The sequence below is a fragment of the Athene noctua genome, chromosome 7, assembly GCF_965140245.1.
Source record: "Athene noctua chromosome 7, bAthNoc1.hap1.1, whole genome shotgun sequence".
Taxonomy (NCBI): domain Eukaryota; kingdom Metazoa; phylum Chordata; class Aves; order Strigiformes; family Strigidae; genus Athene; species Athene noctua.
In genome coordinates this window covers 32,339,981-32,362,957 of record NC_134043.1, presented here as the reverse complement: position 1 = coordinate 32,362,957, position 22,977 = coordinate 32,339,981, and the positions used below count along the sequence as shown (strand labels likewise).

At 45.3% G+C, this 22,977-nt stretch overlaps 3 protein-coding genes across 10 annotated transcripts in view; 2 read left to right on the top strand and 1 right to left on the bottom strand.

The window, feature by feature from the left end:
* UNC80 (unc-80 homolog, NALCN channel complex subunit) overlaps positions 1 to 10,863 on the top strand; it is a 134,880-nt gene extending 124,017 nt beyond the window's left edge. For all 3 annotated transcript variants that reach the window (XM_074910405.1, XM_074910403.1, XM_074910404.1), the window contains 4 exons: positions 4,634 to 4,715; positions 5,240 to 5,351; positions 6,559 to 6,773; positions 7,611 to 10,863. In XM_074910405.1, the coding sequence (XP_074766506.1) occupies positions 4,634 to 4,715; positions 5,240 to 5,351; positions 6,559 to 6,773; positions 7,611 to 7,880 (679 nt within the window). In that variant the 3' untranslated portion in view covers positions 7,881 to 10,863. The remainder of the gene's footprint in view (positions 1 to 4,633; positions 4,716 to 5,239; positions 5,352 to 6,558; positions 6,774 to 7,610) is intronic.
* A 679-nt stretch (positions 10,864 to 11,542) lies between these two features.
* RPE (ribulose-5-phosphate-3-epimerase) lies at positions 11,543 to 13,910 on the top strand. Of its 2 annotated transcripts, XM_074910569.1 has the most exons (6): positions 11,543 to 11,685; positions 11,820 to 11,899; positions 12,068 to 12,207; positions 12,519 to 12,653; positions 12,805 to 12,891; positions 13,340 to 13,910. In XM_074910569.1, the coding sequence occupies exons 1-6, from the start codon at positions 11,564 to 11,566 to the stop codon at positions 13,460 to 13,462; spliced, it is 687 nt and encodes a 228-aa protein (XP_074766670.1). In that variant the 5' UTR covers positions 11,543 to 11,563; the 3' UTR covers positions 13,463 to 13,910. The 2 variants fall into 2 exon arrangements, with proteins under 2 accessions (XP_074766670.1, XP_074766671.1); XM_074910570.1 differs by lacking the exon at positions 12,805 to 12,891.
* Positions 13,911 to 18,313: 4,403 nt separating this feature from the next.
* The window catches only part of KANSL1L (KAT8 regulatory NSL complex subunit 1 like), a 66,857-nt gene continuing 62,193 nt past the window's right edge, over positions 18,314 to 22,977 (bottom strand). For all 5 annotated transcript variants that reach the window (XM_074910744.1, XM_074910746.1, XM_074910748.1 and 2 more), the window contains 4 exons: positions 22,428 to 22,540; positions 20,718 to 20,898; positions 19,780 to 20,082; positions 18,314 to 19,684 (listed from right to left, as the gene is read on the bottom strand). In XM_074910744.1, coding sequence (XP_074766845.1) covers positions 19,834 to 20,082; positions 20,718 to 20,898; positions 22,428 to 22,540 — 543 coding nt within the window. In that variant the 3' untranslated portion in view covers positions 18,314 to 19,684; positions 19,780 to 19,833. The remainder of the gene's footprint in view (positions 19,685 to 19,779; positions 20,083 to 20,717; positions 20,899 to 22,427; positions 22,541 to 22,977) is intronic.

Sequence of the window (22,977 nt, the reverse complement as noted above, 5' to 3'; positions counted from 1 at the left end):
AATTTGAGACAGCTAAGTCAACAGATGAGTTCAAATGCAATCATTTATTTTGAACCCTGAAACATAATGAGCTATGCAGTGGGTTCCTACCAACTTTTGCTAGGAACCAGGGCACTATCCTCCATCCTGCTCTATAGTACAGAGGTTTCCTTAGGCAAAAAAGGTTAACAGATGTACTTGGGAGTCAGTTCTGACAAGGTTTATTATTCCTTTCAAGGAAGGGCATCAGGGCTGCAAAGCCTTAGAAAGAATGAAGACAGAGGAATACTGCAAATTTTTATAAAAAGGCTATGTTAGAGTTCTGTGAGGAAGAAAAGATGTTTCAACCACATTGTTAAATGTGCAAATTGGATTTCTCCTCTAAAGGACAGAAGTAATAAAGCAGACGTAGGCATTTACTGTGCTGTGGGGATCATAGGACAGAGTTAATGTGGTTTTATATTCAGGAACATTAGTTTTGAATAAAGCAAACTTGAGTTCTTCTTACATAACTTTGATTTCAGCTGGAGCACAATGATAACAACTGTTTAGGATTGCCTTTTGAAGTCAAAAGCTGATGTTTAGTCATAAACTGACATAAAGAAATAAATCTTACGGAGCCTAGACCCTTATGGAAGGTAGGAGTTTTAAATAAATTAAATACATAGCGACAAACACATTCTGTTTCCCTTTGTTCTGTAGCAATTAGAGTCAGCCATGTAGAAAAGCAGGGAAGACAGGAAGGGGATAGCATCTAAGTGCTCAGAAGTAAACAGATAGCATGGAGTACAGGGCTGAGGAACATATGTGTCCAGCATCATGATTTGTTGTGGTTATAATCTGAGAGGACAGGATATTTTCCCAAATCAGAAGGGAAGAAGAATGATAAGCCATTGTAATGGAAATCTGTTGCACAAACACATTTCCCTTTAATGTTTGTCATTATGCCTATCTTAGCTTAATGGTGCCTAATAGGGAAAGTCAGAGTGAATTCACATTGCCAGGGCAAGCGTAGCAGATCTAACGCTAACTGGGCTAGGATGTGTCTGGAAATACACGAGCTGGAGTTTGTCTACATTTTAACCCATTCTCCACTGGCATTTAGTCCACTAACCCTCTCATTCAGATGTCTTGGGACACAAAGTGTGTATGTTCTACCATAATGGCGTGGCAAGCATGTACAGCTTTTTAATAGACATTTAAACTCCTTGCTTCCTTTGTCTCTATTTTGTTGTCTTCTTTGTTCTTTCTTTTTTTTTTTTTTTTTCTTTTCTTGGCTGCATGGTTTCTTGCAATTCATGAGCATCACTTACTGTAATTGCCACCCTCACGCAGTTTCTTTTAGCCCCCACTGTGTGACTGCACTGGCTGTCATTTCTTGTAGCACTGGCAACATGCCTTCATGAAGTTGGCTTAGTTTGATCTTTTGCTTACCTGTCTCTGCCCTAACTATGTTAACGGGAGTAACATTATTGTGAAGATAAAACCCCTGACAGAGATACTCAGAGAGTGACAGAGCATCTTTGTGTTGGGCAGAAAAAACTTCTGGTTTGTTATTCTCAAATAAATCTGGCTTATGTACTGCAGAAGAACCCTTCTTACTTGATCACATTGCTACAGGAGGGAAATGTACTGCCAGATGAAATGGCATTTGATTCAGTGTTCCTCGACTGGGTCCCATGGGCTGTCAGAAAAACAGTATACCCCTGGTCAGGTCTGGTAAACAAGGAGAGACAGAAAAGGAGGGAGGGAGGGCTACACAGAGCCAACAGTCTGCCTGCCACACTAATTTTCATGCAAACAAGATCAGTAGTGCTGTTCTTGGATGTGAAAAGAAACCCTCACAAACCCTTATGAAGTGGAAGTTTGTATCTGAAAATTCAGTCACTCATCTGAAATTTTTGTGGTCTTTATGATTCTCTCTTTCCTTCCCTTCTTCAAAATTTGGGGACAGAAGGCAAAAAGACAGCCACAACAGGACTGTGCTGTGCACAGGCAGCTCTGCAAAACTTGGCTGCTCTTGACTCTATCATTTGTCTGCAATAGATACCTCCAATTTCAGCTCATAAGATCATCCCAAATTATACCAATTTCTGTAATGATTCACTACTGGAAATAAACAGCCACCAGCTCACTAAACTCATTTCAGTTATGATATAAGCCAGGCTGAAAATCCCAGACTCCAGAAGGAAGACACAAAGTCCAGCCTTTTGCTCACCTATTGTTTGTCTTCAGTGCACAGACTACTCCATGGGAATAATTTTTTTCCTCATGTATAGCCTCTGTGCTCTCATGCGGTCCATGTACTCCCTTTACCTAATGACTTTTTCAAAGTGTTTTCATGATGCATGTGAAATAAGTTTATTTCACCACTATAAATAGCGTTTTGTATTGAATATAACTGTAGTCTTTCTGCTATGCACGTTTATATTTCCTCACTCATAGAACTAAGAGTTACTGTTCCTTCATCAGAAATTGTAACAGTATTCTCAAAAGCTAGTCCAATAGAAAATTATTTTTTCCAAGACCTTCTCCAGCTAATTCCTACTTAATTCTCATACTGGTAACTACTCTAAAAACTTCTTAAATTTAGAGGAATAGTTTTTATGTAATCCTAGAAACAGAAGATGAAGAAAATTCTACAAGATGCAATTTCAGGTAGTTTGGATCACAAATCTAAAGACTAATTTAAGTGCAGTCTCTTTGCTTTAATAAGGAATGAAATGTTGCTTCTGGACCTACCAGTCATATGTGCTGCAGTCACTGTCTGGGTCAAGAACACAGTCCTGCTAACATGAAGTTACTTTGAGGACTCTGCTTATTCATAGGCGGGTGTTTGCATGATGTTTAGGATGCTTTGTATGTAAATCATGTCAATATCCTACGTAAAAGCTGGAAAATATGTTCCAGAAACTAGTGCTCTCATTTGGAAGAGCTGTCTGAGGGACAAAAGGACTCAAATATATCTTGTTTGTTCAGGCTTTGAGCTTGCAGAAGCTCTTCCTTTTTATTCCAAACCACTGCAGCTGTGGTGAGATTGCCAAGGGCATGCCTAGGATTATTAGGCTGTGGTCAGACAATCGGAAGAGAAAGAGCTTCAGGGTCTTAAGATGTTTCTTTCCTTGAAGTTTCCCATTTTCTTCCCAGTGGAGCTGGAAGAAACACAAGCATATGGTTTAGTGCAAAGTCTGGCTTTAATTTAAACTGATAAGGGAGGAAGGAATGGGACTTTTGGGTCAGGTAACCACACTTTGACCCGAAGCAGACCAAGAAGCTCTCATGTTCTGTTCCACCAAACCTTCTAAGGGCAGTAACTTCTGCCAAAGCGAAGAATGAGCTGTTAAGGAGACAGAACTTTTTAAGCCTCTCCACAGACATCCTCCATGTCTTGTCTGACCATGTCCTTAGGCTTGTCTTCTTCCTCCACTCCTGTAATATCAGGCAATAAACCTTCACTCTGTTGGTGGTACCGAGCTCCTCCAGGGAGATCCAAAGAAAACATCTAGAGTAAAGAATGTTGTTTTCCTTTAGATTAATGCAGGCCAAAGGCAAAACAGATTGTAATACTGAATCTTCAACAATGCATACCAGATATAGCTGGAAGTTGCTTAAATAGGACCTGTGGCTCAGTGGATTCCAGTCTGTCCCAAATAAGCAGCTGCCTGATTTAAAAGAAGTCCATCTTAACATGTTAGTTGCTATTGTAACCATATGTCTCTCAGACATAGTTCATTCAGCTAAAATGTTGTTTTGTGACTGCTGTCTGCTAAATGACCAATTTTTAACTGTTTGGAGGAATACAGTGCTTGGATAAAAATGAGGGGAGGGTGGTATTTTTATATTAAATAGATTAAATGGTCAGTTGAATGGTAGAATGAGATGGTACGTAGCTGAGCATGTTTTATTGCTAAAGATTCTTTTACTGCAGATTTTCAGATATTTTGTGCCAAGTTATTAAAAACTAAAAATCTGTGTTCTTATATATATATCTATAAAAAATCCATATTTACTTGTCTTTTTTGTTTGTTAGCCACAAAAAGACTTAAGGCTGCAAGTGTTGAGTGTGGGGCCTTGTTCACATAACTCATGCATCCATTATGTGAATGGATCCTTTGTCACTTTGTGTTTGTTTTTTGTTTGTTGACTTAAATTGAAATTAAAACCGGATGACAAAATTGTGATGAGGCTGTCGAGTCTATTTGGAAGGGGAAAAAAAAATAGCTTTTACAACATTGTCCTTGAAAAAGGAAAGGCAAACAAGAAGGCTTTTGAGATAGGAAGGTGATATTCTTGCTTTTACTGATGTGGCAAAGGATGCAGAGAAGTGAGTGTTGCTCAGTGGGATGCATCAATCAATGACTGAAAACTGAAATCTGCAGTTATTTATATTTGGATGCTACCTATGCGTGGCAAAGTCCTGAATGCCATGACTCCACCTCCCACCCCTTCCTAAGCCCTGGAAGCCACAACCCAATAGACACGTCCCCTCCATCCTTCAAAGACAGTTTTGCTCTTTGAAGTGACTGTGCCATTAGTGGTTGGTTGGTTGATCTATTTATTTATTTATTTATTTATTTTAGTCACAATTGCCAGGACACCTACTAGTTATACAGGGTGCTTCTGTGCTTGGCCTAATGCTGTCAACATCTAACAGGGTGGCAAGCGTGCAGAGCGAGCCAGGACAGCAGAACCTTCTTCTGCAGCAGCCCCTGGGGCGGAAGAGGGGCCTACGGCAGGTGAGAGCATGGGGGGTGAACAAGCCTCCTCTCCTTCTGTTTGAGCTGGTTTGGTTTTTCTCATCTGTGTCTGTTTTGAATGTGAATGTGAGGCCCCTTTTATCTAATTTGTGATATACTAGTGCAGTCTGTTGAGTTAGCAGGAACTGTAGCACAAGTCGTAGCTGTGAGGCCTGACAAATCCCTAAGAGAGGAGGTGCACTTTGTTTTGAATTTCCCAATCTTTTCCTCTGCAGGCTGCTTCTGGGTTTTTTGTTTTGTTTTGTTTTTTTTCTTTTTTTAATTAAACGATGGTCACACAATCTGCATTGCATTACATTCAGTATTGAAACTGAAAAGGCACAAAGCCCAGAAGTTCATATGAAAGAGATGTCCGAGCCATGGAAACCTTAGAACATGTATCTGCTAAAGTAGAGTGAATGGGCATCTAGAGGAATAGACAATGACAATCTGTCCTCCCTACTGAGGAGAAGTTGTGCAATATGTGAACATACATCAGCCTAACTCTTTGTTCCAACATTTAGCTTCGACGACCGCTGCTGTCACGTCAGAAAACTCAAACCGAACCTCGTAGCCGTCATGGAGCTCGACTTTCAACCACGCGGCGGAGCATCCAGCCAAAACCAAAACCTGGCGGTAGGGCAGTGCTGAATTTCCAGAACCAGCACTTCACATTTGAAAGTACAAACCACTATGTTGTTTTAGCTTAAAGGAATAGTTAGTATCTTGTTAGTAGCTTATATTAAGGTGAAGTCCCGGCAGTTTTATCCTTTTTCCTAGTAAGTGGATATCCTATCAAAAATCACCCCCTCAAAACACTTTGAGGGTTTCTCCAAAGGCTTTCAAGGTGAAACTGGACACGGACAGTGAATTATCATGTCTCCTCGAGGTGTGGAGAATTTAGGGGACAGGTGTCCTCTATTCAGGACACCTTGTCCAAAACTTCCAGACGTGCAAATTTTCAAGTAAAATTTGAAGCAAATTGCTGGTATTGAGAGTAGTAGACAGAAGGAAATTTCCCATCATTTGTAAGCTCAGCAGTGCAGAGCTTTAAGGTCTGTGTATGGAATGGAATATAGGACTGTTCTAGTCTATGTCGTATGCTTCCAGGAGTCAGCACTGTCAAGCAGAGTCTGTGGCTGTATTCTGTACCTCTGAAGCGAGCAGTTAACTTTGGAGGAAATACCTGGAAGAGCAAAGGTTGCTTGCGAACTTTCTGGGTTTCTAACCACTCAGCCAGGACTGTGCTGGATCAGCAGTGCTGCTGGAGATGTCTGAAACATAAAAGCTGATCCAAAATAATTAAGAGCAGGAGCAGGGGTATCAGTTTTGCTGTTAAGTTTTAGTCTAGCTGTCTTCACCCTGTGCTGTTCTGTTATTCCTGGGTAGTTGACTCGGTTTGCAGCAATGGGGGACAATCAGCTGCCCTCTTTGTTTTCTCAGATTTCCAGTAAAACCTTGGGCAATTCCCTTATATATTTGCATCTCAATTTTCCTTTTTTAGCTGAGGGCAGAGATGCCTAACTCCCACGGGAATGCAATTCAGTATCTTCTTCTGGGATGGAAAGATGTTATGGGTGGCATTTATCCTACCAAGCTGTGACAAAGATAGGTAGGGTGACCAGTCTTCAGGAGATCCCTGACTCTTGCTGTGGCCTTAGAGGAAGCCTAGGGTAAGGGGCTTTTAGATTAGACGCCAATTAGACACCTTATAAAGGTGGTATGAATTATGGATCCTGCCTTAGTTGTGAAAACTCCAGGGATTCTCTCTCTTCTTTTCTTGTTGTGTTTTCCTTCCCAAATTGTAGCATTTTAATAATTTTCTGGGCTTTGTACCCTTCAGCGGAGCAGAAGCGGTCAGTGACTTTCACAGAAGCGCAGCCTGAGGCAGCAGCAGCAGCCTCCCCAGGGGAGCCGTCAGGTCGGGCAGCCCCACAGCAGGGCTGCGGCCGCTGCAGCCCCCAGGCGACTGGCAAGCAGGACCCACCAAGTAAAGCTGTGCTGACTTCTTCACCTGCTGTCGTCGTGGCTGATCTCCACAGTCAGGCCACTGTCCAGGTAAGGTGGCTGATGGTTGGTGATGGGTGTCTGTCTGCTGCTTCAGCAAAGTTGCAGGGCAAATTTAGAAGGAAATGCCTGATGCATTACAGCACTGTAACAAAAGCTGGTGGGTGAGTGAAGACAGCAAACTCATGTGTGTCTGTTCTTTAGGCTGAGTTTGCTGACTTTTGTAAGCCACTCCCTTCTAGATCTGTGCAACGATTCTTCATTTGCAAATGTATTTCCTGCATCTTCCCTTTCCATCTTCCCGTCACATGCAGCAGTCCTTCTGGACCTGCTTACCCCCACAAGTTTTCATCAACAGGTTTTTACAGCTTGCTCTCTGAGAAATGTGTTCTTAAGGAAGGACTCTTTCAAAACCTCAGGACTGTTTTAGCAAAAACATCACATTTCAAAAGAAATTGCTTGTCCAACATTCTTCTGTGTTGGACACCACTGGGGAGAGTGCAGGGAAAACCACTGTCATCCCTTCAGCACGTCAGTGACATTGAGATCCCTTTTATAAGCCCAGATATCTAGTGTCTTTTGGGGGTTATGTCCTTGGCCATGAACAAATGAAAGACACGCATCTTGAGAGCACACAAAAAAATGAAATGATAAAATGTTAACGACTAAATCAGATAACCTTTCTGGTCATTGCTACAAATCTGAATCACCAGCAAAAATATATCAGTGTTAGGGAAAAATTTTAGGGATTTATAATCGGCAAGTGCTCGGCTCCTTATGGTGAAAAGTACTTCCAAATGAGAACATATTTTATAGACATTCCCATGCTTTTTTCCCCCTCTCCCTCCCACTTCTCTGAGCCTGAGCACTGGCTCTCCTCAATTGCAGAGCGAGGCACTTTCTGCTGAGAAGGAGAAGGAAAAAGAGGAGGGCTTGGAGTCCCGGCCAACAGCAGCACAAAGCACCCCGCCCACACAGCTCTCTGACACCGAGGACTACGCTGGCCTCGAGACCACCAGCTTGCTGCAGCACGGGGACACCGTCCTTCACATCAGTGAGGACAATGGGATGGAGAACCCCTTGCTGGCCACTCACTTCAGCTTCACGCACGTGGAGCTTGGGGAGACTGATGTTGATCTAGATGAATCTCATGTTTAACTCTTGGGGAAGTGCAGTAGCGGGAGGAGGAAGAGAAAGTGTACCTTCTCCTTTGAGTTCCCTGGTAACTAGTAACTCATCAAAACAAGAGCACTTTATTAACCAAAAGCAGAAAATAGCTAACGGCTAGTTGCTATAGACCGGCGCATTTCTGTTTGTGAAATCTATTTCAGTTCAGGGCAAGACCGCGGGAACAGAGAATTTTTACAAAATTCTCAGGGTAGGGGTGTGTTGGGGAAATAGGTGGTCTGTAAAACCTCGATCCGGCAGCCATGTACTGTGATCGGCAGCCTCGCTGGGTAAGTGGGCTGTTGGACTGTATGAGACAGAGAAGCCTCTTTTGAGATTGTGCCCAAGATTTATTTTTGTAGCGTTTTTGAGAGGAGGGCTATATAGTAGCTGAACCCAAGGCTCTTAAAAATTGGTACTGACAGTGAAAACACTGACAAAAAGGTACCAATCTAAAGTTTGATTTTCACAAGCCTGGGACTTAGGTTTCTAACTTTGCAGAGCAATAATAAGCACCATGGGACAATTAGATTTTTTTTTTCTTTTGGCACCGCAGAGTTGAGTTGAGTTTACTTTTGTCTGTTGGTTTCATTCTACTCTGTAAGATATTGCCCTTGTGCTACAAAAATATTTGCTCTGTAAAACTAAATACAGTACATACTGTAAGAAGGAATGCACATGCTGTGCACAGATACAGATGGGCAGGGGGTGAGTGGTCTGCAGATGGTATAAATAGCCCACGCCGTCCTGCTTCAATGTACTGAGTAATTCCTCTCCACAGCTTAAAAAAACCCCAAGGAACCGCATCTGGAATGCATGGACCTTCTGGTACCTAGCAACTGCTCCACTGATGCTGTCGTATGTACTTAGATATAATAAGTATATAAGGATTTAAAGTAAATATTTATATATGGTATTTTCATGTTCCTATATATAAAAATATAAATATATATGTACATTGTAAACAAAAGATGGATATTGCAGGGCAGAAACTTGATGAAAGAATCTATTTTTGGCATGTTGAGATTGTATTTAAAAGGGTTCCATTTTATGTATGTAATGTTCATGGCTGCAAGTATTAGATATATATATATATATATATACATAACATTTATACGTAGGTGGAGATGCCCGGGGGGGATCAGCTGAAGTCATAGCTGAGTTACGGGCTATGCTGCAGCATCACGGAATTACACTGAAATGTGAATTTAGCCATTAGCTGCTTACGGGCAAACTGCAAAACAGCTGCGGAACAAACCATGAAATCATAAGCAACGCCCAAAGTTACCCTGTGCTTTGGGAATCATATACTGCCTTTTTCAGCTTATGTTAGAAGAACAATAACATGGCGTTATTGTGCAGAGGAAAATGTTTCAGATCATCCTGAGATTCTGTAAAATGTGCTAATTAACAGTTTGGCTCCTGAGGGCTTGTAATTTGGACGCACGCATCATGAAACAGCCTTACTGAGGAGACAGAATGATATCCTTCTAGCCATCTCCAAAGAAAGGATTCGCACCTCTCTTCAGCACCTCGGAAAAAAGCTGTTTAAAATACTGCCATACAAAGGACTGCCTCACTGCTGTAGTGCAGCATGCAGTTTTTACTGTTGCGTGGAAAATAAACCATATACCTGACAGCAGGTTTCAGCCTGCTGAAACCCATGGAGCCTTCAGGCTGCGCTGCCTGGTATTTGCCAAGTGCTCAACTCTTGATGGGAGCTGTGCACACCGATCCAAGGAGGGAACTCATGCACGTTAAACCTCCGAAGGTAGCAAAAGCCATCCCTCTCCCGGGCTCATGGGGGCTGAGCATGCTCTGCTGTCTGCTTCGGTGAGAGGTGGAGACTCTCAGCACCTCTTGGGAAAAGCAGGGCTGGAAAGGCAGCTGTTTTTATAGTGCAGCACCTATACCACCATATCTCTCTCTCTCTCTTTAGATATATGTGGTACGCTAATTCAACTTTAAAGCGTATGTGGTTTAGGTGAAGCTGGCAGTGTCTCGATGTGCTGGTCAATGTGTGTCCTGACTGACAAACTGCTTACTCTGCTGACCAAAACATGCTGTACCGCTCCTTATCTCCTCAGCGCACGGGAGTCAGCACCAGCTACCTATAGGAGACTGCTTTGGATTAACTCATAGCTTGGAGGTCACTCAAAGAATTGCTAAATTCCAGATGCTAAGTTTTATTATTAACAGTGACGCACAAATGAGAAAACACAGAGCTTCATTTTCAAATCCCAAGGTAGGCTGGGTTACTGGCAGCTGGGTGGGGGAGGAGAGTTTTAGATGCGAGCTGAGTAAACGGCTGGGACACACCACAGATGGAATTCATGGTGCATTTTATAGTGACCCCTTCTGCTGAAAATGAGAAGGAAGCATCTTCCTTAATGAAAAGTAGATGCCTCACCATGGTACTCCACTCTAACAATGACAAAATAACTGTGATTTACTTCATTCAATTCAGTTTGTGTAATAAACGTTTCCATTCAGGTTTCCCACTGTCGCTGGTGAATCCACAGTAGTAAGCCATAGCAAGGACTAAAATGCCTCTTTTCAATGTTTACCCTGCTAGAAATCAATGCAGCTTATAAATGATGTAATCCGTAATTTAGTTTTATTCAGGTGGCCAGGCAGATGGCTTTCATTTTGTTGGATGGTTGTTGAGAGATGGAACAGACAGGCAGACCAGTCTGTTTTCTTGTGCGTTCTACTTTTGTATCGGCTGCACTTAATACTGTACTAATGAGGTGCATACACTGTATTTTAGCTGGTTTTGTGCTTTCCTCCAGTATCTCTGTAACAGAACTGGTGTATTTCTGCTGTGAAGACAAAAAATGCTGCTTAGTGTTAGAGGCCTTAAGCGCATGTCATGTTCCACAAATGTCCAGGCTGTACCAGTCTTGTCAGCGTGTCAGTCGGTCCCATTGCCTCAGCATTTTACGCAAATGTTGTCCTGAGGTCTAAATACAGAGGAGTGACAGCAAAAGGACAGAGTTCTGTGTTTCAGCTTCTTGCGTAACACCGCCTCGCTTTCCCTTTCTAAAAGGCTTTTATACACTGTTATCCGAGATTGTTTTGTTCCAGGGCAGGGCCAGCGTTTGTTAAAATTTACCCATCTGCTTCCTCGCTGTAGCCCCAGCCCCGCGCTGCGGGGGCCGCTGGAAGGTGCGGGCCACGGCCACGGCCTGCGCGCACCTGCCTGGGCCTGTAGCAGCACTAACGCCTGGAACCGCGCTTCCTAACAGAAAATGCTTTGCTGGGAAATTTTTTGCAAAAAAAAAATCTGTCAAAAGAAGCTCGCTCCCTCCCCCTGCTTCGGCCCCTGCCCGGGGGCGGCTGCTAGGCGGGGGTTTGTACCCTCCCAAGCGCCAAGAGACGCCTCGCTCGGGCACTCGGGGACAGGCCTCGGGGGCTGCCCGTGCCACAGCCGCGGCGGAGGGCAGCCGGGCAGGGCCGCTGCGCCGGCCCGTGAGGCCGGGTCCCTGGGAAACGTCTGGCGGGGAGCCGGTACCGGCGGCGGCAGCAAGGCGCGGCCCGGGCAGGCGGGAGCCGCCGGCCGCCACAGAAGATGGCGGCGGGCGGGGCGGGGCGGGGCGTGGCGGGGCGCGCGGCCGTGCCGTCCGGCGGCGGGGCGGGGCGGCGCAGGCGCGGGGCGGCGGCGGGCGGCAGCGATGGCGTCGGGGTGCCGGATCGGGCCGTCCGTCCTCAACAGCGACCTGGCGGCGCTGGGCGCCGAGTGCAGCCGCATGCTGGACTGCGGCGCCGACTACCTCCACCTGGATGTAATGGACGGGTAACGGCCGGGGGCGGGCGGGGCCGGGGAGGGGCGGCCGCCCCGAGGGCGCGGGCGGGTGGGCGGCCTGCCCCGCCCGGCCGGCCGGCTGGGGGTAACCTGCGGGCGGGCGGGTCTCTCTCTTCGGCCCCAAGACACTTCGTCCCGAACATCACCTTCGGCCACCCCGTCGTGGAGAGCCTGCGCAAGCAGCTGGGCCAGGAGCCCTTCTTCGGTAAGGGGACGGCCGGGGCGCGCCCTCGGGGCGCTGCGGGAGCGGCCCCGGTGCCCCCCCGCCCCTCGGCCGCCGCGCCCCCCTCCCGGTAGCGGGCGCAGGGCGGGGCCCGGCCCCAGGCGCCGCCGCCCCTCGCTGACGGCCCTTGGCTGCGCTCCCCTTCTCCAGATATGCACATGATGGTTGCCAGGCCCGAGCAGTGGGTGAAGCCGATGGCCGTTGCTGGCGCAAACCAATACACCTTCCATCTAGAAGCCACGGACAATCCCGGCGCGCTGATAAAGGACATTCGGGAGAACGGGATGAAGGTGAGGCGCGCGTAGGCTTGGAGCAGCACGCTGCGCTTGGCCTCGCTGCCTGCCGGCTTCCTGGCAATGACAAACCCGTTGGTGCCGTGTCGGGAGGTCAGAGGTGGGTGCGTGCGGCCCTACCGCTCTTGGTGCACGCAGTCGGTCCTCAGTTTAAGTCAATGGGGAATCTTTATCCAAAGCAGCCTGTTCTTACTGCGCTTACACAGACGCGTAGTTATTTTCCTAGGAGTTTGTACCCGGCTCAAGCCAACCTTGCAGCGTTTGTGTCATGGTGAGGTGCATTTGGATTTGTCTTGCCTCTTCTGCAGGTTGGCTTGGCAATCAAGCCTGGCACTACAGTTGAACACTTGGCACCTTGGGCCAATCAGATAGACATGGCTTTGGTGATGACAGTAGAACCTGGATTCGGTGGGCAGAAATTTATGGAAGACATGATGCCAAAGGTAAACCAGGTTTCTCTTTCCTTATTTACTGAACTTAAAGGTAGTTAACAGTTTGGAGAGTAGCAGTGAAGTGAATAAACCTTGTTTGGGTGTGTAAGCTGTGGCAGCTGCATGTGGATCTTGCTGCCAACTTTTTTATACCATTTCTCAGGTTCAGTGGCTGAGGACACAGTTTCCCTCACTGGATATTGAAGTGGACGGAGGAGTTGGGCCTGACACCATCCATAAGTGTGCAGAGGTAGGAGGCTGAAGCGGAGCAGTGTTCTCAGTTACTGTGCCAAGAGACTTAATAGTCCTTCAGAAAATAAAACTTAGGAGGAATCACGTTTTGACTGTTAGTTTTCAGAGTGAACAGTAAAGCCCACAATATCAAAACCTACTTGGTCTGATCTTGTGCCTTTTTTAATAGTGGCTACTGAAGCCTCCCCTAAGCTAGAGAAGCAGGTTTTTTTCTTGTATGTTTGGGAAATAGGAACAATGATGAAGAGATTACCTATCTGGGGAAGAACTGTATTTTCAGAACTTGATATGTGGTTGTTAGAGGTATGCTACCTGTGTCCCACAAATAGCGCTTGTTTGCCCACCAGCCTAGAACTCACTGCCCTCTTACGTGCTTTACAGCAAAAAAAAAACTTTTAAGGAGGGATCTGTTCCATGTTATTGAGTCGATGTTTAATGTCTTTCAGGCAGGTGCAAATATGATTGTATCTGGCAGTGCCATTATGAAGAGTGCAGATCCAAGATCCGTGATCAATCTTCTAAGGAACGTGTGTTCAGAAGCAGCTCAGAAGCGCTGTCTGGATCGATGAGACCTACCCAAGCAGTGTTCAAGAAGGCTCTGTGTGTGCAGGAGAACCCTTGTTTCTCATGTCTAAGGGAGGGCTGGATGAACATTAAATAAATACAGGAACTTGTTGCTACTGAACAGAGGAAACATTCCTTCACTGCAATGAAGCAAGAAGCAGTGAAAAACATTCTGGCTGTCTTTCAGGGTTGGAAATGGTTTGAACCTGTCTCTTGATTCTGTGGAGGTTAATTTTATGGCGCAACCTGTAACACTGTCTGGATTGAACTAAACTTCAGTCACTTTTTTGCTTGCTAGAAGAGTGTAGCACCACCACAAAGCAGTCTCTCTTGTGGAAGACTCTAATCAAACTGCCTTCTGATGTCTGTATTTTGTCATTTGATCTGTGCATTCCTACAATACTTTTCCACTATCTGCATTAAACACCCCTCCCTTGGTGTGGTAAGTCTCCTTTAAGCTGTCAAAAATGATTTGTTTGGGGAGCAAGTTTTGGGAAAATGCAGTTTAAGAGGGCTAACAAATCCCACGCACGCTAGAAATGTTCCTGTGTTTTGCTTTTACTGCACAGAAGTACTTGACTTCCCTGTGTAAGTCAAACATCAGACAAGTCAGTGCAACTCTTTACAAGGTGGCAAACGGGGAAAAACCTTCTCATTTACCTTTCACATAGCCATTTAAGACAGCTGCATGTGAAATTCCTGGAAGTGATGGGATTCCATGTAAGAATGTTGCTTTAAAACCCTACAGATAGTTAAAAAAACTTTTATCTTGACCCACTGCCCACTTGGTTTCTACACATGGCTGAGTAACTGATTGAGATAGTGACCTCCGAGGCTGTTGCCTGCTGAAGTGATTTCAGTGTATGTAGGCTGAAATGCACTGCACGGAGAGGGCTCTCTAAAACGGCTTAACACTCCTCTTTGTTTGGAAGCCAAATAGTTCTCATACCTTCCCTTTGCTTGTGCTGACTTCGCAGCCTGGCCTGTGTGGTCGTGTGAAAGGTGGGAGCTACGACCCACTAGAGGAAGACCCGAGCAGGTCATTTTAGATAGACCTGCCTCCCGTGGCTCCAGTTAGTCTTGCTGACTCCTTTAATATTTCATGGTGTTCTGCATGGGATTGTTCCCTTTAAGCTGTAATTACAGAAGGGTGGCAAACAGTCTGCTGCCCCAGGGGACAGGCTGGAAGGCTCAACAGCTGCAGCCGGCCCATTTTCTCAAGGCCAAAGTCAAATCTGTTGTCCTTGCAGCAAAGCTGGGCAGGTGTCACCTCCCAAATGCCAAGACGGTGGTAGAGCTGCTGCACCCCCTCCTAACCTACGTGTTCCGCAGGCAGGCCATGCTCCAGCCTGCTCCACGGCGTGCGGTGCAGCTGTGATGTGGCGGGGGTCACTGCCATTGAGGAGGAGGAGGAGCTAGGGCGAGTTCAAACAATCTAGACAAGTGTCTGAAATGACTCAAGGACGACTTCTTCCTGTGTGGTTAATTGTGGTTTAGGTGAGCAAATGTCTTTGCTGCCTGTTTGCACTTGCAACCTCAGTTGAGAACCAGCAAAAGAAAAATGGAGTCATCTGGACCTACTGCTGCACTGAAGACATCTTTGGGAGGAGGTTTGCCAAAAGCAAGTTTGGCCAGGAAAGGCAACAGTCCAGATGGCTGTTAGATGTGTTAAAGCAGCTTAGTGGCGCTTCTGGAAGGAACCTGTGTAGGGTCTAACACAGTGTGCAGAGACAAAGAGTCACGGCTCTGGTACTTAAACTGCAGGCCGAGCAGCCACAAAGGGGCTACGAAGATGTTAGTTTAGTATTTGGCAGTGTGGGTTTTTCAAGCTGTTGAAAGCAGTAGGACAACAGCTGTAGTATCCTTGCCTCCTGCAGTTGACCTTAAGCAGATTTGAAAGGGTCATCAAACTCTCTCTGCTTTTTTTTTTTCTGATTAATTTGGGGAAGATGGACGTCCCAAGGTCATGCTAGTTAACTGACACTACTATGCTTTGTTCTGAGCATGGAACCATACAGCATGTTTTCTTTCACAGGCTGTAGTCACTTTGTCATTGTTTTAAAACCAGTAGCTTGCACTTTCATTCACTCTCAGTTAGGAATGTTGTGGGAGAGAGAAATTACACACACAGTAAAATTACTCCATTGGTTCTGTCCATCTGAACCCCGCCCGGGTGGGTTTATGCAGCTGGTTACTGCTGCAGCGGCTTTTTGCCCAGCTTAAGGTTAAATCTGTTAGTGACCAGAGAGCATCCATGGAAGTAATGGTAATGACAATTGTTCTTTTAATGCTTTAGACTGTTCCAGTTTCTTGCCTCTACACATTAACAGAAGAAACCTGTTAGGTCAGTAACGTAACCCCACAGCAGAAGCTCCACAGGCACAGGACTTGAACCAAACGCTGCCATGAAACCCAAGAGAGCTGCTTGCATGGTATCCACGGGGCCACCTAAACCCCAGGACCGTTAGATGTTGCAATACTCTGATAAAGCAAAGTTTCAGCAACGAGGGGGAGCACAGGCTGCTGATGTTAAGTCACATGGTCTGGAGCAGTCCAGGGTGATCTGACAGAGCAAAGGCTGTCTGCACTGGGAAACAGCAGAAAGAAAGTCTGATACAGCCGAGTAAGTCTGGGCTTAGACATGTGCTCCACAGCAGTAGAGCGCACACCCCAGAGAAAGATAAAAAAACTGCAGTAGACACACACAGAGCTTATTTTAAATAGGGCTTAGAAGTTTGTATTTGTACTTACATTCCATTAAGGTCCTGGATGGAGAAATGAAGCATTTAAACCCTCATAGCAGCAGGGAGCAGAACATAAGTGGCCTTAAAATATGTCTCAATTGAAAATGGTAAACAAAGCACAAGGGAACCGACTTGCTCTGTGAAGCTGCAACACCCCAGTTTCATGCGTGGGGGGGCCTTGCTGCGTTACATTAAGTTGGTATTTCACAGTCAGCCCTTGCAATACCTTCAGCCACAACATCAGGAGCAGCACTGACAGCTGTTTCATAGCTTAACAGCTAAAAAGACAAACAGGTTGTTGGCTTTTTTTTTTTTTTTTTTTTTTTTTTTTTTTTTTACTGTTGTTTAAAACTTTGGAAAAAAACTAAGCAGGGGTTTCTTGCAGGTTTTATGGCTTCAAGCATGAGCCTGGCTCTGAGCTCTCAGCCTGCTCCCACCACCAGGAGGTTCCTCAGACCCCAACATTCATGCAAAAACAACTGTCTGGAGGTGGGAGTCCAGCTCTGCAGGGAAAAGTTCTGCAGGCAATAAAGGAGAACGCTAGTGCTCATTCCAGCTGCATGCAGCACAGGGAAAGATGATGAAAGGAAGGCACTGGTCCTGTGACCAATTTCAGTTGTCAGTTTTCTAACTGTGTCCCAGTAGTGAAATGGGGCTACTGAAAAACTGGGTGCCTCACTGGCTGGAGCACAGACGAGACAGAGAGGGCAGGGCACAGCACCTGGTCTACTGAAAAAAGGTGGCAAATGATTAGAGGTGCTGTGGGTGAGGAGAAGCCTGGGGCTTCCCGGAAAGCATCTTGCTCAACATGCACACACAGCCTTCCCCACGTGCCCCTGCCAGCCGAAGGGCTGCTGGAGGCAGGCAGGGGATGTGAGAAAACCAAATGCAGCCAGGTCTTGGTCACCCCTCCCGAGGCCTCTGCCTGCCACACTTGCCTGTGCCACTCACTCGATGGCAGAAACCCACGCTCTGCCAGCACTTGGGGAGCAGCCCTGTGGTGGGGACACAGGGAGAAAGAAAGGTGCTGGCACAGTTCTCTGGCTATGCAGTTGCTGGGGCAGCTCTTTGTGCGAAGGCAGTTGTGGTATGCTGTCACAGGACTACCCAGCTGAAAGGCAGCTGTTTAAAGACTTCTGACAGCGGTGGGGTGATGACCAAATAGACATTTTTATAGTTTCCCCAGGATTTTTTTCAGTCTCCAGGCTGCCTGGCCTTTCTTTGGCTAGCCTTTTTATTGCTGCCTTGTGGGTCACTAGCTGGTTCCCACAGTGACCAGCAAGAACAGCTAAAGAGGGGACAAAAAATGCGCTTACCCTTGTTTGTATCGATGACCGCTTGGGCTGCCCCTGCAGCTGGCGAGGTAACAAGCAGCTGCTTTAGGCCAGCGCACGAGGCCGACCCAAAAGCAACACCACGGTTCAACAGCTCACCACAGCTGGGAGCTGAACAGCAGTGCAGGAACAGCTTTACAGTTCACGAGCCTGACCAAACTTGGTTAATCCAGCTACTAGCACACAGGGGTTTTTTGGCCTCATTTTAACACCCTTCCCCTTCCCACCCCTCAATCTAGGCAAACAATCTCCTCTTGTTCCTTCCTGTAAAATGCTGGATTGCATTTCCACTTCCTGATGGCACCTTCAGGACACATAAGGCAGCTAGCCGGCTGGTTTACTTGGTCTGACCCATCTCTTAAATTTCAGAAACGCCTCACACTGCCCCAGGGATCAGACAGAGCACGAAGTCCTGACCTTACAACAAAGCTGGGTGAGAGCTGCTCAGATCAGGCTTCTTAATGAATGGACACAGGCACGGAAAAGACCTGCAAATCATCTGAGACGCGTAACTTTCAGAAACCTTTTCCCGGCAGAAGATGCACATGCAGGGCGAGAGGTGGAAAAATCCACCTCTGTATTGAGACGCCGAGGGTTGGCCGCAGGCTCACAGCACCAGCGCAGCTTCATACGACAGCAAAGCGTAGCCGCTGCCACTTCAGTGTGTGAGCAAAGCCATTCTTGGGCCGAGCAGGTCTCTGTGCCAAGGAGAAGCATTACTGCTATTTCTTCACTTCTAAAAGGCCATCAAATTCAGACTATATACAACATATATAGAAATAACTTTTAATTAAAAAAACCAACCTTGCATCAAAGGTTATTGTATCAGACATTGAGGCAAGATTCAAGTTTAAGACAAACCAGTGTTAAAAAAGTGTTTAAAAAAATAATCAGAATGTGCAATAAACTACAATGTAGCAATAGGTTGTAGTGTTGAAACTTTACTGAACTGTTTTCAGATGCCCAGTGTATATTTCCTATCATTCTGGAAAAAAAAAAAAAAAAAAATTTGACACTAAAACTGGGTCATCTGTCCAGTGCCATTCCAGATATTACAGGTGGAAGGGAATTCTGCACAAAAACAGAGACTCCTATTAAATTGCCTTCAACTGTCCTACACAGAAAAACTTCCTGTTGATGGATTATACATACATTCAATGTTTAATTGTTGTTAATACCTCTTGAGATTGCAGATACATTCCAAACTACACTATTCAGAGGCAAGTGTAAACCACTTGCTTTTGTTTCCTCACTGGGAAATTAAAAATCTATCTGGAATTGCAATGGAAAGCTTTGGGGCTTTTTTTCTTTACTGGTCTTCAAGACATCAATCATCTTTTCCTTTTCAGCTAGTCACCAAATGTTGGCATACTTACGAGACTCTTACAAGGCACTGTACAGAAACTGGAACAAGACTTTGTCTTTAACATATTAAAGCAAAATATTATGAGCCTCATTAGCTACTGAAGGACCAAGGAAGTAAGATGACCCAAACCACAATATTCAAAGAGCTGCGTCATTGATTTGACTCGACTCCTCTTCCCTTCCATTTCTCTATACCCACCCAACTGAAGCAGAGACCCTACTTTCTGAATAGCAGATATATTGACTATTGAAATGCAGTGGTCTATTTCTATCTTATTGCTTGAGGACTTCTATATGAAACATGCCCTGGCACTACTGAGAGCTGAGTACAGATTTTAAGCTAGATGCAAGGCTTCCAGAAGGCCTGCTCTGAAACTGCCGGTTCTCATCTACCATTACCTTATGCATGGGTTACACACATGCAGTTAGAGAGGCAGATTTTTGCCCTGTGGTCATGCCACACAGGAAAATAATCTGAGGCTGTCACTTTTCCCCACAATTTTTTCAAGTAGTTTTTCTGTGTTCAGTTGAAGTTGTTGGTTAAGGTAGACAGCATATCCTGCTGCACCAGAATCCACTAGAACCAGAAATGCATTTGAAAACATACAAAACAGGAAAGGATGATTATTAACAAATGTGGCAATATGACAACAGAAAGCAAATGGTGCCAGCAATTTATGTGCGCCCACTCCCGACATTGGGAATATTAGACTTCCAGCTTGAAATAATTACTTTCTCTTGGGGTTCAGGAAGAAGAAAGTGTTGTCTTTGGGATTTATCCTGCCTGTTACAAAGCAAGAAAGAAAATATATTATATGCAGCTAATGTACAGGTTTTGAATTGTGCTGTCATATGCTGTGTGAACAAGAGAGATTTTACCTTACACTTTTCTCCACCTTAATTGGCTTTCTTAATGAACCACATTATTCCCTGTCACCTTTGTTTTCTTGTATTGTTGATTCCCAGGCAAATGTTTTCGCAGTCTTCTGACTCGTCGGTAGATTGTTTTCTTGGTGGATGGCCATTGTCTGGCAAACCAATGGGTGCACATGAAGTACAGAGAGAGTCGCTGGGGAAAGCTGCACTTGACATTTCAGTCTGATTCGTTATTTGATCTTGGCACAGTAAAGCTTCTACCTCTTCATCTTTTAGTGGAAAAACTCGAAGTTCCCACAGCCCAGACTGAAAGGAATCAGAAGGGTAGGAGTGAGGGTGGAACAAGAGAAAAGAGGGGAAAAAGGGATTTCAGTTGAGTCTGAACTGATTAGCTATGTGCAGAATGATCTCCTATCAAATAACAAATGAGTGTCTTTCTTTACAATGTTTGCAGGGCTCTTCAGATAAAGAATACGACACTGCTAGGCACCAGCTGTCAATGTAAGCTGGCTTCATACTGTTTTGAACTAGTAACAGAGCTACAGCTGAATAGGCACAGTATAGGAAGGGGGAAGCTCTTTTCCATGGTGCCAGACCATCAAGATACCTGACCCCGTAATGATCAGTCCTGTCTGGAACTCTGGCCAACATCCCTGAAAAAAGATCCACCATCCCTGAAGCCAGCCATGCCATACTCACCTCAAAAACGTGCCATGTGTACGGCATTAAATCTTCATCTGTTGACAAATCTTGGGCTTAATTCATAAAGCAGAGCAATCTAGTTCTAAACAGGAGGGCTATGTTCAGTCCACATAAACTAGGGTGTCAGCCTGAGGTTCTGATCAGTGAGACGGAAGGGTATGTTCAGGTTCTTTGCTTTAGGTTAGAGACAGTGCTCACTGAAGACCTGACCCGACCGGGAAGCTGCTGGAAGCACCCACCTTCGCTTCCTGGCTCTCCCTGCAGTGTTGTGCAATCCCTGAACAAACAGAGCTGTGGGCTTCCAAAGTCACGTCTGGAACAGGTTCAGCAGTGCAATGCAGTGAGGCACAGGAGCTGCTCTGGTGGTCTTTCTGCACCAAATCCTGGCTGTGTCGTCCGTCGGCATTTTTGCTGTATGATCTAGTGCAGGATAAGAGACGAGAGTCTTAAAAGCTACTCACTCCCTTCCCTTTCACGTTGCCAGGAATGCTTTAGATTTTCTTTCCGAAGTGTTCAGTTTTTCTGTACATGCTACCTACATTCTACTTATTTAAATCAGAAGAGCAGATGAGAACACATGAGGTTCTTGACAACCTCACTGTCACAAGCCAGAGCAAAGTGTGATATGTGGAGGAGCTACCCGGATCAAACAGGGCTGGAACAGGCACGCTCGGGTGGAGCTGCAGAACAGCTGGTGGCTGGTCCCACTCCTGCGCCTTGCTCCACATGCTCACCACAACTGTAATTTTGGGCAACAGAAGTCAGCGAGCCGTGGGCTGTTCCAACTCGGAGAACATGGCATCATTTGAGGGGCCTGTGGAGTCCAAACTGCACTGTCAGCAAACTGTGCCAATGTAACTCGAGAAGAAACAGCAGGTCCCTGAGCTCCCCCTTTCCACCTCTGCTCTGGACTCATCTCCAAAGTGGTCAAAATAATTTAGTAAGATTAAAAACTCTGACCTCAGCTTCAATACAAATCTGAACTAGATATAAAATAGCAGCACACATCTTAAATGCCAAGTGGAAGTCTGACCTCGCTCATGTCAATGGCATGAATACTTCTGAATTCAAATAGCACTTTCACCAAGGAGTTCTAAGAATTTCAAAATTAAGGGTACATACAGAACTTATATTTTTCAGTACACCTTCTAAACTTTTTTTATGTTCAGAATGGCTTAAAATAGAATTCCTTAGTATGGTTTAGCTCTAATTTTATCCTGAATTAAAAAAAGCTATCTTTGCATATTTAGTCATATGTAATGGTTCACTTTCAGCCAAGAGTAGACACAAGAATATGATAAATAGCAGAAAAAGTTATTCCAGCATTTATAGGATGCTTTTTGTCCTGGCAGATTCTTAAGTAATTTATGGGAATCATTTTCCCAGAGCCAAACTGCAGATACAGCTTTATGATGTTCGCTCTTATATGCACTACTTTTTGCAAGACTTTTAGGGGTTATATTTAATTCTGATGAGCTTTGCACCAAACGGCAAGCCTGTCAGAATTAACCCTTTTTACACACTGACTTTTTAAAGCATAAGGTCCCTGGTACAGCCCAGGACCCTTCAGTACTGCATCTCTGAATGCAGTGGACTTTCATCTAAGTCAGGTGAGTGAAGAAGGGCTCATGTTACAGTTGGTGGCTGCAGTTGTAATAACCGGGAGTGGCACAGACTAGCAGAGCTATGTGCTCAGTATGGGAGTTAGGTTTTTATTCACTAATACCAGGTCATTACCGTGCCAGACTTCTGTAAGTAGGCAGGCTTCAGAACTGCCTCTCCTTTCCAGCCACAAAACTAAACATACCTGGTACTGTCCCTGACGAGTTAATTAATGAAGAGTGCCCTTGTATTTAAACTTCTCTGTGACAGCATTTCAGAAACTGCTGTACCAACAACCAACACCAGTGGTTCAACAGGAACACTCTTATCAGTGTCAATACACCTGCCTGCTATTCCTCCTGGGCCAGCGGCTCTGCTCCCACAGCGACCACCTTGCTCTCTCTCTTTCTTCATACTTCGTATGACGCAAGGAAAAAACTTCATCTGACAGATCTTCTATCTGTAACGAAATGCAGGGATAGCTGATGCTCTAATTATGAACATCACTAGAAACAAAAGCAGCCAGTATTATATCTAATACTGCAAAGGTCTGTTCACCAAACAAGAGGCGGCAACACAATGCATGCTTGCAGTAAAAAGGCCCAACAAAATACATGCATTCAGCTTGCACTCTCACCAGGCTCTAGTATATGGGATGCTGTCACTTTCACTTTATTTCTTTACATGTCTGTGGTTTAACTGAATGGATATAGAAATTATACCCCCCATGCAACTAACACATTTTTCTCTATGGTGAGAGGCAGAAAATTAAGAGGACAAGTATTCATTTGCAAATCACGGCAGTATTAAAAGCACATAATAAAGACAAGCAAAAATTCCAGGAGTTTTCCGAGACTGCTTTAGGAAGAGGCTGAGATGCAGCAGGATTTGCCAGGT